The following is a 15,856-nucleotide window of genomic DNA, read 5'->3' on the forward strand; positions in this document are numbered from 1 at the left end:
ATTTCATTATATTACATTACATCTTACAGAATTTGGCCGTAGGCCTAACAAAACAGAGCAGAGATTCTACTTTAAAGATAGTTGATGAGGATTTAGTGATATGTGTGTACTAGAACCTGTTTTCCCAGGTCATGTAAACCTGCTTTATAAAGTTTCAGAACCCACATAAATTATTTTGATATCAGGTGCCTAGCCTTAGGAAATACATACTCGCTCGTTCCCCTTTTCTTATAAAGTGGGAAAGGTGGAAGCAGCCTTTTGCATCTGCAGTATTTAGGACTGAGCTCAAAAATATTGTGCCCCTCAGACTAGCAAATTAGTCTTAAGTTAGTCTTAAAATGTCACAAGACACTGTTGATTTTGCTGCAGCAAACTAACATGCCTACACCTCTGGAAACTGGGAGTGGACTGACTCCCAGCTCTTGAAAACATTGTTTTTATCAGTTTACAAAAAAGCATGTTCAGAGGTCAAGCTGGCTGACATGGCAAGGTACAGGGGACAGGACAGAAAACCAGGTTGGAGGGTTGACTAGAATGGAGTATTGCAGAGGAAGGCATGGCAGACAGACTACAACAGTGACTAAGACCTCTTCACTCTGCCACATTTTGTTGCAGCCCCCTTTGTCATGTAGTAATAATAATACTGACTGCCTACAGAAGAGAGTACATAAATTATAGACCTCATTTTCAGTTCATTCAGTACAAGATCCAAGGGATGATTGGCTTTGCTTTACTTGCAGCCCTGGACGTTCTCCTGCCTGCTGTGACCATGAAATCATTATGATGAACCATGTATACAAAGAAAGATTCCCAAAGGTAAAGATGAATATTCACTGCATTCTAAAGCTGACTTGATAAGAAATCTGTGTTCTAAAAAAAGGTGTTCTGTTATATTTGGTATATCAGATTAATTTAAGCCAAAAATGCTATCATAAAGCAACAATATTCTTTAAAATATTTGTCAGCTGATCTGCAGCTGATCTGTCTCAGAAACAATCATGCCAAAGTTGCATTATAGTTCTCGTCGCTTTCCAAAAAGCTTTGGTTTTATGGTAACAGTTACACAGGGTACATAACTTTCTAGAAGGTTCTTTGGCAGTGTAAGATGCAATGACAGGACACACAACCCAGATAGTTCCTTGCAAATACATGGAATCCTGGTGGAAGCAGCATGTATAACTTTGTGGAAGCAACTTTTGCAAGTGTGTGCTTTAGAAATATATGTTTATTTTTAGTGTAGATATTATTAGTATTGAATTATCAGAGTAACAGGGTTTTTTTGATTGCTGTACAATTATGAAATGGAATTCCTCTAGCATTCAGGAAGACCCACGTCTTAAATTTAAAAAGGAGGTTTTAAAAACCCTTCTTTTCTCAAAACATTTGATTTGTGCATTGGAGAGTTAACTGCATTTAACTGGAGTATGGTTGTTACTGCTTTATGCTAGTGGTTTTAATGTTGTTTGTTTCGCTGACTTGACTATGTGCTTTAAAAGGTACAGTCCATTTTGTGGAGGATTTCCTCTAAAGAGAGTATAAATCTCTTAAATAAATGCGAGGTCGTTTGAAAGAGGGATAAAATTTTACCTCTTTCTACAGCCCAGTTTGCACACCACATTAAACCATAGTTTAAAAGAAGCTGATTTGATGTGAATGAGCAGTGTGCTTTTGTATGCTGGTCAAAAGTTTGCAGGATACTCTTTCCCCACTCCTTCTGCACTGTAGCTAAAACAAGCTAAAGTGATTACTTCTGGTGGTTTGTTTGGAGGAAACAAACCACAAGTCCCTTCTTTGGACTACATGACAAGTCAGACTCTGGCTGGTTTTGCCCTCTGTGTGGTAGCAGCACAAACAGGAGAGGAGTGCCACAAGAACTTTTGAGTAACGTGCACAAGCACATTGCTTGTTCACATTAAACCATAGTTGGTTTTAAACTATGTTTTCATGTAACGTGAAAGCCAGGCTAGTATGTATGGCCTATATGATCACCATCTGTGGCCTTTTTAGAAATGGGCAGGCTATATATTTAAATAAATTTATTAAAGATTTCCTTTGGTTACAAAAGTACATGTATTGTCTCTTTTTGATGCATTTCTTTATTCTCCTATGTGGGGGTTGTTGCCTGGTTGGTTGGTTGTAAGTTGCTTTGAGTTGCCCTGGGCAAGATAAAGCAACTATCCAATCAATCAATCAATCAATCAATCAAGTAAGTTTACAGGTTCAGTAAACTTCTATTTTGTCTTGCAAGGATTTTAATTTAAATCTGAAGTATGTTTAATAGCTTCTTGATTAAACCCATAAAACTTATTTTGATAGGCTACTGCTCAGATGGAAGAGCGGCTTCAGGAGATTATCACCAACTACTCTCCTGATAACGTCCTTCCCTTGGCAGATGGAGTTCTCAGTTTCACCCACCACCAGATCATTGAGCTGGCTCGTGATTGCTTGGATAAATCTCATCAGGGCCTCATCACCTCGCGATACTTCTTTGAGTTACAGCACAAATTGGATAAGCTCCTACAAGAGGTATGAACCACATAAATATGGTTTAGAAATTGCTGAGATACGTTAGTTGAAGAAAATGCAGCTCTGGAGATAGTTATGGCAACTGACCTATAAAAATAAATACATAAGACACGTACAGCTCTTTAAGTGGGTCTGGTCAGTTCAGTGACCTTTGCGGTTGTCTAAGGGACCTTAAAGCATATGACTCTATATAATTGGTTTATGAAGTATCTGAAAGCTAGCTTATTTTATCCTAGAATGTAACTTAGGCAGTCCCTCTCTGCCTCAGATGAAATAGTCTTATACTCTCCTCTGTCGTAGACAAAAGGAATATTATATCCAAGTTTAATTTTGTCCAGTCTAATAATTTTGGCTAATTTTATCCAATCTAGTAATAATTGTGTGGTTAAGGAAAAGCTATACAAAAGAATGTGAATGTGAAATTCATTAGACTTGCAGAAGGCATTGAAAATCTGCACTACATGTACCAAGCCCTTCCACCAGCCAGATTTCCTCTTAGTATATTTCGCTCCACCATGTTGGCAAGGTGGCTCCAAGTGTATAATTGCATCATTCATTTGCCTCCACCCATCAAGATTTTTGCTCATTCAGCAAGAGCAGCAGCTGCTCCAGCAGCATTTTCCTTACATGTGCTTCTGCAGAAAGTCAATCAGTTGGCTACATGGGTTAGTCCCAGTATCTTTCTAAGCCTTATAAGGTGGATTTTTATGCTTTGGCCAAGGCAGCATGCATGATACATGTTTTATAGAAGGGGTCAGCGAAGTTTTTGTGGCTGGGGCTGGTTCACAGTCCCGCAGATGCCGCAGTGGGCTGGAGTGTGTGTGCTGCATGCACGCACGCGCAAACACTATTTCTGGCACTCCTTCTGGTGCGGAGGAGGCGTGCGCAGCTTCCCATTGGCTGCAGCCAATGGGAAGCTGGCTAGCGTCACAGAAGGCAGTCCCCGCTCTGCTCCGCGCTCGTTTAGTGTGGTGCACGGGAGCCAACCGAGCGGGCAGCTGGTTAAACAACCCCCATGGGCTACTTGTGGCCCATGGGCCTTAGGTTGCTGACCCCTGTCTTATAGCATGTTCTCCTAGTTCAGAAGGCAGACCTCCATTTTAGATGAATCAGCTTAGGTATATCGCACCTGATGTCGTTTACATGCTTGAGGGAAGAGACCATTGGTCCTTATCTGTGAATTTGTTTACTGTATTAACAAATCATTGAACATTTTGATGAAGATGAGTACAGGCAAAATTATTACATGTAGTTTAAGTGTATCACAGACCTGGGTATGCCTTCTGTCCAAGTACAACGTGAAATAATATTTCTGAATTGTCCATGGTCAAGTGCTATTAAAATGTTAGCAAAAATAATAAGGTTTTTGAATAATGCTGGAGTTTTTAAGAACATTTTGGAATTTTTAAAAAAAGGCTTGGGTTTGCACGATGTTTGGTAACATTAAATTATTGATAAGAAAATTGATTCCTAAGTACACTTTTAAACAGTATCTTTGAGCTCAAACTGTGCTTTTATGGTTTTTATATAGGTGTCCTTTATTCCCAAGTATGAAAACTCCAATTTTTGCTACCTTTATAGTGTTCATTTCAACATAAATCCTTGCAGGAATGCCTGCTGTTTGCTGGAACTAAATTGTGGGAACACACTTTGGATTTCTGATGATGCAATTGTTGTCAGTTCCCAGCTGTGACATTCAGTGGATGGCTGTGTCTCCTGCTGCTTGGCACATTGTTATTGCTTTGCATGGCTAAGGGAAGTCACAAGGCATCTGAGCAGCTTGATTTAGCTGACATATTTGTATTAAGGTCAAGGTCAATTTGAGTTTAATGTTTTCTTGGAGCAACCTCCTTTTACTTTCCTGGGATCTTTTTGTTCACAAGCTCACCTAGTATTGCAGGTTTAAGCATCTGATACAAATAGTAATGCATTCAACATACTAATGTTTGCTAGACTGGAATAGTGAAAATCATTTCTCCCGTTTCGTTTCTTCTCTCAAATTTCCCATACAATAAAAGGCAATAAGCTATACATACCGCCTTTAAACTACTAGGTATTTAAAAAAACTATCATGAACTTAATTTTTCATATTGTTTTAATTAAGAGTTAACATGTATGGGATTTTAACTCACAAGTAAAAAAATATTTTGAAAAGTAAGTCTCTAGTAATGCAATCAACCATCTAACTTGGATTGATTCAGATTCACACTCGTGGATATCTACCAGTACACTGGAGAATAAGTTGTGAATGTAATTTGAACTTTATCCTGCAGCTTCTATTATTCAGACAAAGAAGTGGCTTTTTTGCGATATGAACAAAGGAGCGTCAATAACCTTCAGACAGGAGAAGCAACATATGGCTTCTTTGCATTCATTAGGTCTCTGAAGTCTATTCTTTGTTACTAGACAAAAAAAAGTTTGAAAGAAATTTGGAATGCAGTACAAAACCTCTTGCAATTTCTTTCCCAAGCTTTTTCTTTCTTCAAAAAAGTGCTCTTTTTGTTCCCATTCTTTCACATTATACTTTCAATTTCTTTTCTGATCATCTACTGAATTTGCCATCCCAGTAATTCTGCTTAGATTACTCACCTGCTATTTTCCCCCATGTACATTTTATTTGCTGCTGCTTCCACAGATAGAGGTAAAATGTTTACTCCTAAGGCAGATGATTGCACAGCTCATAGCTAAGGAAATTTGCTCTCATCCAGCAGTGGCAGTCCATGTGCAGAAGCAAGATTCCATCCATAGATTGCTTTGCTAAACATAATCTGTGAGCACATAAACATACAGTGTTGGGGTTTGTTTTTTTAATAAAAAAAATCTTTAATCCAGCACCTATGCTATTCCAGCAGTGATTCTTAATGAACTGAGTTCATATTTCTACCACATGTATACAGTTGGACAGATGTTCACCCTAAGATGCACATAGCAAAGGCAAGATTCAGGTCATGCATTTAACAACAGAGGCATTGGTATTACTTGTGTCAACATGGTGGCTATGTTGAGATGGTAACCCATGTGACTGTAGAAATGATTGTGTTGGAAGAATATACAGTTCATTTCACTGTATTACGTTTGGTTTGTCATATTAATTCTTTCTCTATGTCCGTATATAACATCAAGTCTCTTTTTCTTTATCAGGCCCAAGAACGATCAGAAAGCGGAGAACTGGCATTTATTAAGCAGCTCGTTCGAAAGATTCTTATTGTCATAGCACGTCCTGCTCGCTTACTGGAATGTTTGGTAAGATTATGCTTATTTTAATCAGTTGGGTTGCTGTTGAAGGTCAGTGGAAGGGCTCCAATGAATGAGCGCTTTTCATTCAATATTGTTGCTTTTAGTACATTTTTAGTATGCCCCACCCCCCCAACAACGAATTGCAGTCATAGATTGGGATACTGTGTAAGCATTCAATAGTGGTGAAATTGTTTTTTATTTGCCTTTCTTGATCTCTGGGAGCAAGTGAGTGAAAGCTAGGAAAATAGAATGCAAATGTTTGAACCATGTGGTCTGTGGATTGAATGCATATGTTCTGCTTTATCCACTCTATTGGTTTATTGAAAGATAGTGTTTTGGCTGGTAGGTGTGTAGTGTTTTTACACCCTTTGTTTATCTTTTGTCATTTTCAAAGTTAAGGTTTTATTTCTTCACAAGCATAGGTTTCTGTGTATTATTACCTGTATGCCAGAAGTCCATGCTCTTACATTTTAGAGTAATGATTATATATATACCTGTTTGGGAGACACTCTGCAGGTCTCCGTGAAATCAGTTGCTTACCGTGGAAAAAGATTGCAGCCAGCCTCATATTTTACTAAGCTCCAAGTGGCTTATCACTTCATGTATTTATAGGTGTTTGGGATGAGGGTCATGGTGAGGAAAGCTTATTAGTAGCAATAGGTGAATTCTCTAGTGGTCTGGTTTGGAATGGGTCCATTTAAATCAGATTATTTTAATGGATGTTTGCTAAATGTCCCAAACAAATACTATATAAAATCAGATTTGTTCCAAGTTTATTAGGCACGAGTATTTTCCTCACAATGTAATTGGGGATGAAATGGGGTCTAGAGATTTCCCTGCCGCACCCATTTATGTGGGGTGGGGGCAGTAGAAAAAAAGGTGTTGCATAACCATTATGGCCTCTAGTAGTAGTAATAGTAGTGGTAGCACTAGTAGTTGTTATTTTACAATTGTTATCAAAGTAATTCAAACAAAGCAGTGCAATAAAAATAATGGAAGTACAAATACAAATAAACAAAATGAAAAAGCAATTCAGTATAGCTGGAAGAGACTTAAATCATATGAGGAAAGGTTACAACGTTTTAGAAAAAGGCAAGTAAGTGGGAGCATGATGGGGGTGTATAAGGAGCAAAGAAATTTTGCATCAGCTGTTAGGTGGCTCTTACCCAGTGCACATCAGCGTCGACTGCTGTCACAGATATCCCTTTAAGGAGTCTTGTATGCACTTCCATTTTTGGACTGTCTTCTGTTTTGAAAGAGAGAAGGAGAGGTGGTTTTGATGAAACAGACTGATAAAAATGGGGAACAATAAATCACCTTCAATACATCAGTGCCATCACAAAATGATTAGGTGGGGGTTTGTGGAGGAGAGAGAGAGTGTGTGTCTACAGCTGGCTTTGGCACTGAAAGGATTTTGCCTTCCCCATATCAGTAATCAGTCATAGGTGCTAATAGAACTTTAACTTGTCACCATGTTTGTTGTGAGCATTGAGGAGAGGCAGGACTGAGGAGGATCACCATAAGAAGTCTTGCGGGAGTCACACGATGGCCCCAGGTTGGAGAGCTGCTTTTGGCCACAACATACCCAGGTTGCTCACAGAACCCTCAGAAGGGGCCATAGTAGGCTTAGGAGTCAGAAAACTCCCTGAAGATTTACACTCGGGATGGTGACAGGGGCAGCAACGTCAGCCAACAAACAGGTTGCTCCGTGTTTGGATCGTTGCAAAACTCTGGCAAGCTGTAATCAATAAAGCTGCCTTCAGTCAGTCTACATTTAGCCATTGCCCCAAACAATAGAACTAGCTGTGCACGGTACACAAATATATATGAACGGAAACATTTGAATTGCAAAAGGGAAATAATGTGAAATCTGCTAGAATAAAACTGAAATAAGAGGAATTTGTACACTCTCTAAAGTTTAGATTTTGTTGTTCTTTCCCTTTGATTGCAATGATAAGCCATTCCACAATGGTTGTGGCAGTGGTGGTGTTTGTAGCGTGTGGGGATGCTATGCATCAAGATTGTTACCATAAGAAAGGCATCTTAATGACTTGCAAACAAATTAAGTAAACACAGAAGATCTCTGCAGTGATTTTTCTTTTCTTTTTAGGAATTTGATCCTGAGGAATTTTACTATCTTCTTGAAGCTGCTGAAGGACATGCAAAAGAGGGACAGGGCATTAAAACTGACATTCCTAGATATATTATCAGTCAACTGGGATTGAATAAGGATCCTTTGGAAGGTATAAGAATGCCATGGACTAATAATAAACAGCTCTTAAATCAAGTTTATTATGTTAGCTGGTTCTACTTTCTTTATCTAGTTTACTTCAACCTTTATAATGATGTACAAACAGCATGGAATAAAATATATAATATTTTATCTATCAAGTGTTAGAAAATAGCAAGTTGTTAGCAAGAAAAAGGAAGATAAAGGATAAAGCCAGTTCATTTTTCATCTCAGGAGGTGCATTGCTGATAAAGGAAGATACGACTGAGCTTCTCAATGCCTTCCCTCATTAAATGTTTTCATGGTGGAAATTTGTGGTGCGACGTTAATGGTTTTGAGAAAAGCAGGGACAGCTGCAGGTGAGGTCAAGTCATAGGGCAGGATAAACGAAGGATGATGTGAATATAAGTTATATTAGAGCATATCAAAACATTCTTGGATAGTCTGGATAATTTTAATATGATTCACTCAGAGAACCAGAAAGAAGTCATTGGGCAAATCTCAGTAGTAAAGGGGGTAGCAGCATAGATAAAAGTAACGCTTTTGAGATGGGTTTTTGTATGTTAATCTGATTTAAAAGAAAAATTCAGGGCAGTCCAGAGGTATAAAGTAAGTGTGCATAGAATTTCAGCCTTATATTTAAGTAAGTGATCACACTCTCTATCCTTGTATTTATATAGAACGAGCCACACAGAAATCTGTCTCTAAGCAGATACAATTCTTCAGAACAAAAGACATATAGACTACATGGCCAAAGCTTTTGGATTATGGTCCTAGGTTGCTATTGACTACTTAGTTTTATACCAAAACGTTAAATATGGCATGCATTCCTCTCTAGGAAATGTATTAACCTCCCATGGGAAACAGTTAGGTTAGTCTTCTTGCCTATTTAAATCAGTATAGCAAATTGCCCTGGTTTAAAACAATCCTTTGGTTGGCACGTGGAGATAGAACATGGAAATACACCACTTATTGACCTTCTTTAGTATTCTTTAGTATTTTTGAAGGATGAGGACAGCTTGTAAAGGTAAAGGTAAAGGTACCCCTGCCCGTACGGGCCAGTCGGGTCCGACTCTAGGGTTGTGCGCTCATCTCACTTAAGAGGCCGGGAGCCTGCGCTGTCCGGAGACACTTCCGGGTCATGTGGCCAGCGTGACGAAGCTGCTCTGGTGAGCCAGCACCAGAGCAGCACACGGAAACGCCGTTTACCTTCCCGCTATAAAGCGGTACCTATTTATCTACTTGCACTTGGGGGTGCTTTCGAACTGCTAGGTGGGCAGGAGCTGGGACTGAAAGACGGGAGCTCACCCCACCGCGGGGATTCGAACCGCCGACCATACGAGTGGCAAGTCCTAGGCACTGAGGTTTTACCCACAGCGCCACCCACGTCCCTTGAGGACAGCTTGGCTTCCCCGCAAAAACATGCAGTTACCTGTTTGCGTACAGATTCTTAAATAATTTAGCCACATAGTTAATTTATTGCAAGGTTTCATTTCTCCAGGCTAATCAAACAGTGATTTAAGCCCACTTGCCTTTTTAATGTTAAAACCATATAAACAAAATTGGACTTTGAATAGGATTGTACTGTAATTACCGTATTTTTCGCCCCATAGGGCGCTCCGGCCCATAGGGCGCACCGGCCCATAGGGCGAACCTAGTTTTGGGGGGCGGAAATAAAGAAAAAAAAATAAAGAAAAAAAGCTTCCCCAGCCCCCAGAACAGGCTGCTATCTGCAAGCCTAGAGAGCCTGGTGGGAAGTCGCGGCCGGTTCTCCCCAGGCTTGCGGGTATCTGCCCGAAGCCCGGGGCGCGTGCCCCAGGCTTTGGGATGCAGGCAGCTCTCCGCAAGCTATGGGAGCCCGGCGCGCTCCCCAGGTTTCGGGCTGCAGGCTGCTGTCTGCAAGCCTTGGGAGCCCGGCGGGAACTCCTGCGGGCTCCCAAGGCTTGTGGATAGCTTCCTGAAGCCTGCATTCTCCCCATAGGATGCACACACATTTCCCCTTCATTTCTGGAGGGGAAAAAGTGCGTCCTATAGGGTGAAAAATACGGTATGCATGTTACAACAACGTTAGCATGCAGTGGTGCTTTCTGTTGCATAGTTCTGAAACTTATCTAAAGAAACATGCGATCCCATCTGCAGATTTTGAAGCTTGTTAATAATTTCAGTGGTATGTAAATTCAGACACATTGAAATAAAAGTTCAATAAGTATAGTTCCCCTATGAAACTATAGGGGAGACTCCCGTTGCTCTGTCCCAGCTTCTGACAACCTAGCAGTTAGAAAGCATGCCAGTGCAAATAGATAAATAGGTACCGCTGTGGCGGGAAGATAAACAGCGTTTCTGTGCGCTCTGGTTTCCATCACGGTGCTCTGTTGCACCAGAAGTGGTTTAGTCATGCTGGCCATATGATCCAGAAAGCTGTCTGTGGACAAACGCTGGCTCCTGAAAGCAAGATGAGCGCCACACCCCATAGTCGCCTTTGACTGGACTTAACCATCCAGGGGTCCTTTACCTTTACCTTTTACCTTCATTGTTAGTATCAGGTCAGCTCTAGTTGACTAAGTTTATAAAAACAAGTTTATAACAAGGATATATTTTCAGTTGTAAGCGAGTGAGCCTCTTAAGACGACAATGAAATTTGTTTTCCAGTAATTGTGCTTAGGATTTCAGCCTTTATGTTTTTCCTCCTTTTTATTATAGTTTCTAAAGTATCTTTTCTTCAAGTGAAATGATGCATGCAGTACTTCAAGATAATGCCAGATAACCTATACTGTACTGAAAGCAATAGCACAACAGATTCATCATTTATTGGAGCCTGGTTGTTGTATTTCAGAAATGTTCCCTGGGGAGAAATGTTTCCCCATGGCTTTTAAATTACCATCTTTACCTTTTTGAATCATGAGTCTTTAGAAATGGTTTAAATCAATGGAATAAAAAAGCAGATGTTTAATGGTATTTAGATGAGTTTTAAAAAATGTCTTCAGGCATTGCAAAATGGTTCCTTAACTTCCTGCTTCAAAAGCTGACTCGTGGTTTCATTCCATTACTACCTACTGTTTACAAATAATGTGTGTTTCTCAGATAATGGTTATTTTGCAAAAGTAATGTTTAAAACGGAACCATTTTAATTTTCTTATTTATGAATATAATTTTTGGATTGAGAAGGTTGTCAAAGTACATTAATGGCTTAGGTCTTGCCAAGCCAAAAAAAGCGGATGGGAAAACTCACTCTCAGCACTTCCATGAGAAAATCCCATATTTTCTAACTTACTAGTAAAGCTAATACAAAGTTTTTTGTTGTTGTTGTAGGTGGCCTTGTTGGCTTTGATTTAAAAGAAACACCTACATGCATTCTTGACTTGGATTGTATTAATGATTTCTTCCATGTGTGTGTGTTTAGTTTATGAATTGGTTTTTGCTGTTATGGGATGGTTTCCTTTGTGTTTTATTTTTTAAAGCTGATGTGAGGATGGCTATACTTTGCCTCCACCGTTGGAGGCAGCTGAAAACCACAGGAGGGGAGAGTGCTCTTGTGCTCAAATCCTGCTTGTTGGTTTCCCATAGGCAACTGTTTAGTCACTGTGAGAACAGGATGCTGAACTAGATGGACTGTTGGCCTGATCCACCGGGCTCTTTAAGAACAGAAGAAGAGCCTGCTGGGTCAGGCCAATAGCCCAATATTGACATGTATATACTATGGATTGGATCCTGATATGTGCTCAGTGGAAGTACACTAGTGCTGGACAAATGGGGCAAGGTGGAGATTTTTGCCATTTCCTCTTTTCCAGCCACCTTAAAATTTTATCAGGGAGGTGGCACTACAAATACATTTTTTAACTATTACTTTCATTAGCGTGACTTTGTATTATTAGTTCTTACCCCAATTTAAATGAAGATGTAGTTGAACTTCAAAAGTGTTATGCCTTAAGTAAATTGTATTTCCCTGTATCAGTTAAAACATTGCACCCTCTGTCTTTTAGCCCATTATTTTAATAAATATTCAAACTGTACTCTTAAAATATAGTGTACTTTGTTTTTATATTGTAGAAATAGCCCAGCTAGCAAACTATGACAGTGGAACTGCAGCAACTCCAGAAACTGATGAATCAGTTAGTGTAAGTCTTTTGCTACATTGGCCTATGTTTTCTTATAATGCGTTCAAAATAAACAGTTGGCTGTATTGTTTCATTTCATTATCTTATAATGTGCAGCCTACATCCTATTTGTCTTTAGTAATCAATATAAATGTAGCAATTATATGAGAAATTAGTTTGGAGGGTTACTTTCTTTATTCTCTTATTCATGTATTTAGTTGTAGTCAAAGACCACTCTTTTTTGACAATATTATTTTTGCTTTATAGTAATATAAGAAATAAAAATAAGTAATTTGTGCATTTTGCAAAATAGAAGAGAATGGTTATCTGCACTGCCATTCTATTCATTAATCAAGCAATTTGTCCAGTAAGAGAGCACTTCTAGGACTCAGCACCTAGACCTTCTGTTGTTGTGCCCATCACCTAGGTTTAAGGTGCCATTTAGCTCCTAGCTTTCACATCTCAGTTTCTAACACTGGTTCTAAATAGACCCACTTCATATACAGTGGTATATACTGTGGTATATACTTCGTATACCACTGTATATTGCAACTTTTTATGCCTAGTGTAACTGGATTTATTTCTTTTTTTATTTCTTTTAAAGAGTTCCAATGCATCCCTTAAACTTAAAAGGAAGCCTCGTGAAAGTGATTTTGAGACGATTAAGCTGATTAGTAATGGAGCATATGGGTGAGTACTCTTATAATAAATAAGGCTCATAGCTTTGCATGCAAGTTTGTATACTATTCAAAATGAAACTGCTTACTTCTTGGCTGGTAAACAAGTTTGTATAGAAAAATGTAATTAAATAATTCTTCTCTTGGTAATGAATAGCTCTTAAATGGGGAAAGGGGTTCCCATTTATTATTATTATTATTTTATCTTTGGTAAAACTTCTGCTTAAAATAGAGTCTCTTTACCTTGCATAATATGCAGCACATGCATAAAGCCTATGTTGAAATCATTTGTCTTTTTCATTGTTTTTTCATTGTTTAGTGTTAACAAAACACATTCATTGGTATTCTTTATTTGTTTGGGTTATTAATGCTAAGTTCAAAAGGTTAGAATTCTGATCCCCTGTGTTCAGTCAAATTGGACCACTATTTCCAAGTAAAAAGGTAGCACTTACTAATAACTTAGCTGTTAAGCATTTTAGTACCATTAAACAATAAGTATACTATTTCTTTTGTGGATGCAAAGCAATAAACTGTTTCACAGGCACTTAATGCTGTTTATTACTAGTATAAACTGAAAATAAAGTTAATGTTGTCAGACAACATTTTTCCTTTTGGTGTTTTCCAGGCCATTAATTTTCTGCAGTCCCATAAATAAGTGAGGTCTAGCTTATGGTTCATTGATTTATTTTCAGAAATGTCACTGGGTATATTTTTCTGATGTAGTTCATTAATGTTTTTATTATGATAGTATAACATGCTGTTTCTTCCAAATGGAAGCATTTTGATTGAACCAAATATGTATGTATATAAAAAAGTAAAGGGACCCCTGACCATTAGGTCCAGTTGTGGACGACTCTGGGGTTGTGGTGCTCATCTTGCTTTACTGGCCGAGGGAGCCAACGTTTGTCCGCAGACAGTTTTTCCGGGTCATGTGGCCAGCATGACTAAGCCACTTCTGGCAAAACCAGAGCAGCACACAGAAACACCATTTACCTTCCCACCAGAGCGGTCCCTATTTATTTACTTGCACTTTGACGTGCTTTCGAACTGTTAGATTGGCAGGAGCAGGGACCGAGCAACAGGAACTCACCCTGTCATGGGGATTCGAACCACCATTCTTTATTTGTTTGGTTCTGTTATGGAATTAGGTGCCTTCATTAGAGAGCTTACATGATGTGTTTCAAAATAGTAATTCTTGATTTTGGCATAATTTGGCATAAATTTATCAGATTTATTAAGTTTGATCAAATAAATATGTGAACCTTTTGCCTAAGTTTCAGTAAGTATGTTTTTTAAAAGCTGGCTGAGAATTGGAGGAATAGATTCATTTGTATGGGGGAATAAATTCATTCATGTGAATTAAAATACTTTATATCACATGAGATACACTAGGCTATTGGGAATGAATGGTTGAGAATATACAAGAAGTTAAACAAGCTGTGAATCAGTAAACATGTAGGATGCAGGCCAAGTCATTAATATCTTCACAAGCTGTCTTGTTTTAGACTTTCCTCCGTAAGCCAAACCTTGTGTTTCTTGCACATAAATTGTTTATTGTTGCAAATGCAATGTGTTCTCTCCCCCCCCTTCCCAATTATTTTAACCTCAGAACAGAAGTTTCATTCACAATTGTTGCACTTGCTTAATCCCTCATCGGTATGCTTTGGTGAAACAGTTCAATAGCTATTTCTAGTTTTGTTGAAGGTTACATAAATACAGTTGCTGTGCACTACAATTAGGTCTTCTCAAGACTTTGCTAGTGAGCAGCAGGGAAATAAACATGTGGCTGATACATACGCAAAATGATTAACAAAACCTATTGTTAGTTGTGCTGCTTTAAGTTTGAGAGGGGTGATGCTCTTTCCCTTTTGGGATTAAAGGAAGAGTGCTTATTCTCATTTTTTCTAGTAGAATAGAAACCATTTCTAAATAAACTATCTAATTTGTAGAGATTACTATTAGCACTGTGGGGAAAATATTTCAGATCTTGTCTTTGCCAGTGTAGGGACACTTCTGCCCTATTCTCATCCTAATGAGCCATCCATAATGGGTTAGATCTAGACAAGGAGGCGGGGATTATTTTTGCCCCTTTCCCCTGCAGCCCCCACCTTTACATTGTTCCAGAGCAGGGGTCAACAAACTTTTTCAGCAGGGGGCCAGTCCACTGTCCCTCAAACCTTGTGGGAGGCCGGACTATATTTTGGGAAAAAATAATGAATGAATTCCTATGCCCCACAAATAACCCAGAGATGCATTTTAAATAAAAGGGCACACTCTACTCATGTGAAAACACGCTGGGATGGATTTAAAAGGCGATTGGGCCGGATCCGGCCCCCAGGCCTTAGTTTATCTACCCATGTTCCAGAGGGTATCCCAATCTCTTAAGCAGTGGCATAGATTTTGGGGAGGAATAGGGGATGGCAGGCAGAAGTAGGAATCTGAGAAAATTGCCTCCTCTTCCCCAGGGCCTCCAGCTGGCCACTACCCTTCATCCTGTGTTTTCTGAGGCATATTTTGGAAAATATATTCTCAACAGGAGCTCCATTTGGGTGTAAGGCATGTGCTTTTTAATAAATGAATTAACATTATTAATTTATTTAAATGCCAGTGGAGGACAATTTGATTAAAAAGGGAGCACAGAAATCTTTAATGCAAATAAATAAATGAACTGCCCTAAATATGGTGCTCTTAATGAAGTTTTTTGGCATGTAAACTGACAAAGCAGGAAAATAATTCTTTTATATGTAAAAATACGTTTTTCTAAGGTTAAATCAGTCAAGTGAAAGAAGGAAAGCATCACTGTGTTTTTGTTTATGTTTATCAAGATGTTGTGCAGGCATAGTTGGCTGATAAACAGCTCTTCTTTCTGATGCACAGATCTAAAACCTTATGTTTGGCCATTAGCATTCCAATGTAGTTTGACTAGATTCCAAAGAACAGATTTGTGAACAAAGGAGTGAACCTGAGGTACTTTGGACTGCTACTGCCAAACTGCTTGTCTCTATTTAGCACTAGGAATGACTACAAAGGAAACCAGACGTCAGTCTCTGGATGTGTGTGATTTTCTGCTGTGTGTACATGCCCATTGGCTG

At 38.9% G+C, this 15,856-nt stretch overlaps 1 protein-coding gene across 11 annotated transcripts in view; it reads left to right on the plus strand.

The window, feature by feature from the left end:
* The window catches only part of MAST4 (microtubule associated serine/threonine kinase family member 4), a gene marked incomplete at its 5' end in the record, with an annotated part of 211,650 nt that overhangs the window by 155,275 nt on the left and 40,519 nt on the right, over positions 1 to 15,856 (plus strand). For all 11 annotated transcript variants that reach the window (XM_082191834.1, XM_082191838.1, XM_082191837.1 and 8 more), the window contains 6 exons: positions 741 to 816; positions 2,317 to 2,526; positions 5,668 to 5,769; positions 7,874 to 8,006; positions 12,041 to 12,108; positions 12,692 to 12,777. In XM_082191834.1, the coding sequence (XP_082047960.1) occupies positions 741 to 816; positions 2,317 to 2,526; positions 5,668 to 5,769; positions 7,874 to 8,006; positions 12,041 to 12,108; positions 12,692 to 12,777 (675 nt within the window). The remainder of the gene's footprint in view (positions 1 to 740; positions 817 to 2,316; positions 2,527 to 5,667; positions 5,770 to 7,873; positions 8,007 to 12,040; positions 12,109 to 12,691; positions 12,778 to 15,856) is intronic.

Source organism: Podarcis vaucheri, assembly GCF_965113315.1.
Source record: "Podarcis vaucheri genome assembly, chromosome: 11".
Taxonomy (NCBI): domain Eukaryota; kingdom Metazoa; phylum Chordata; class Lepidosauria; order Squamata; family Lacertidae; genus Podarcis; species Podarcis vaucheri.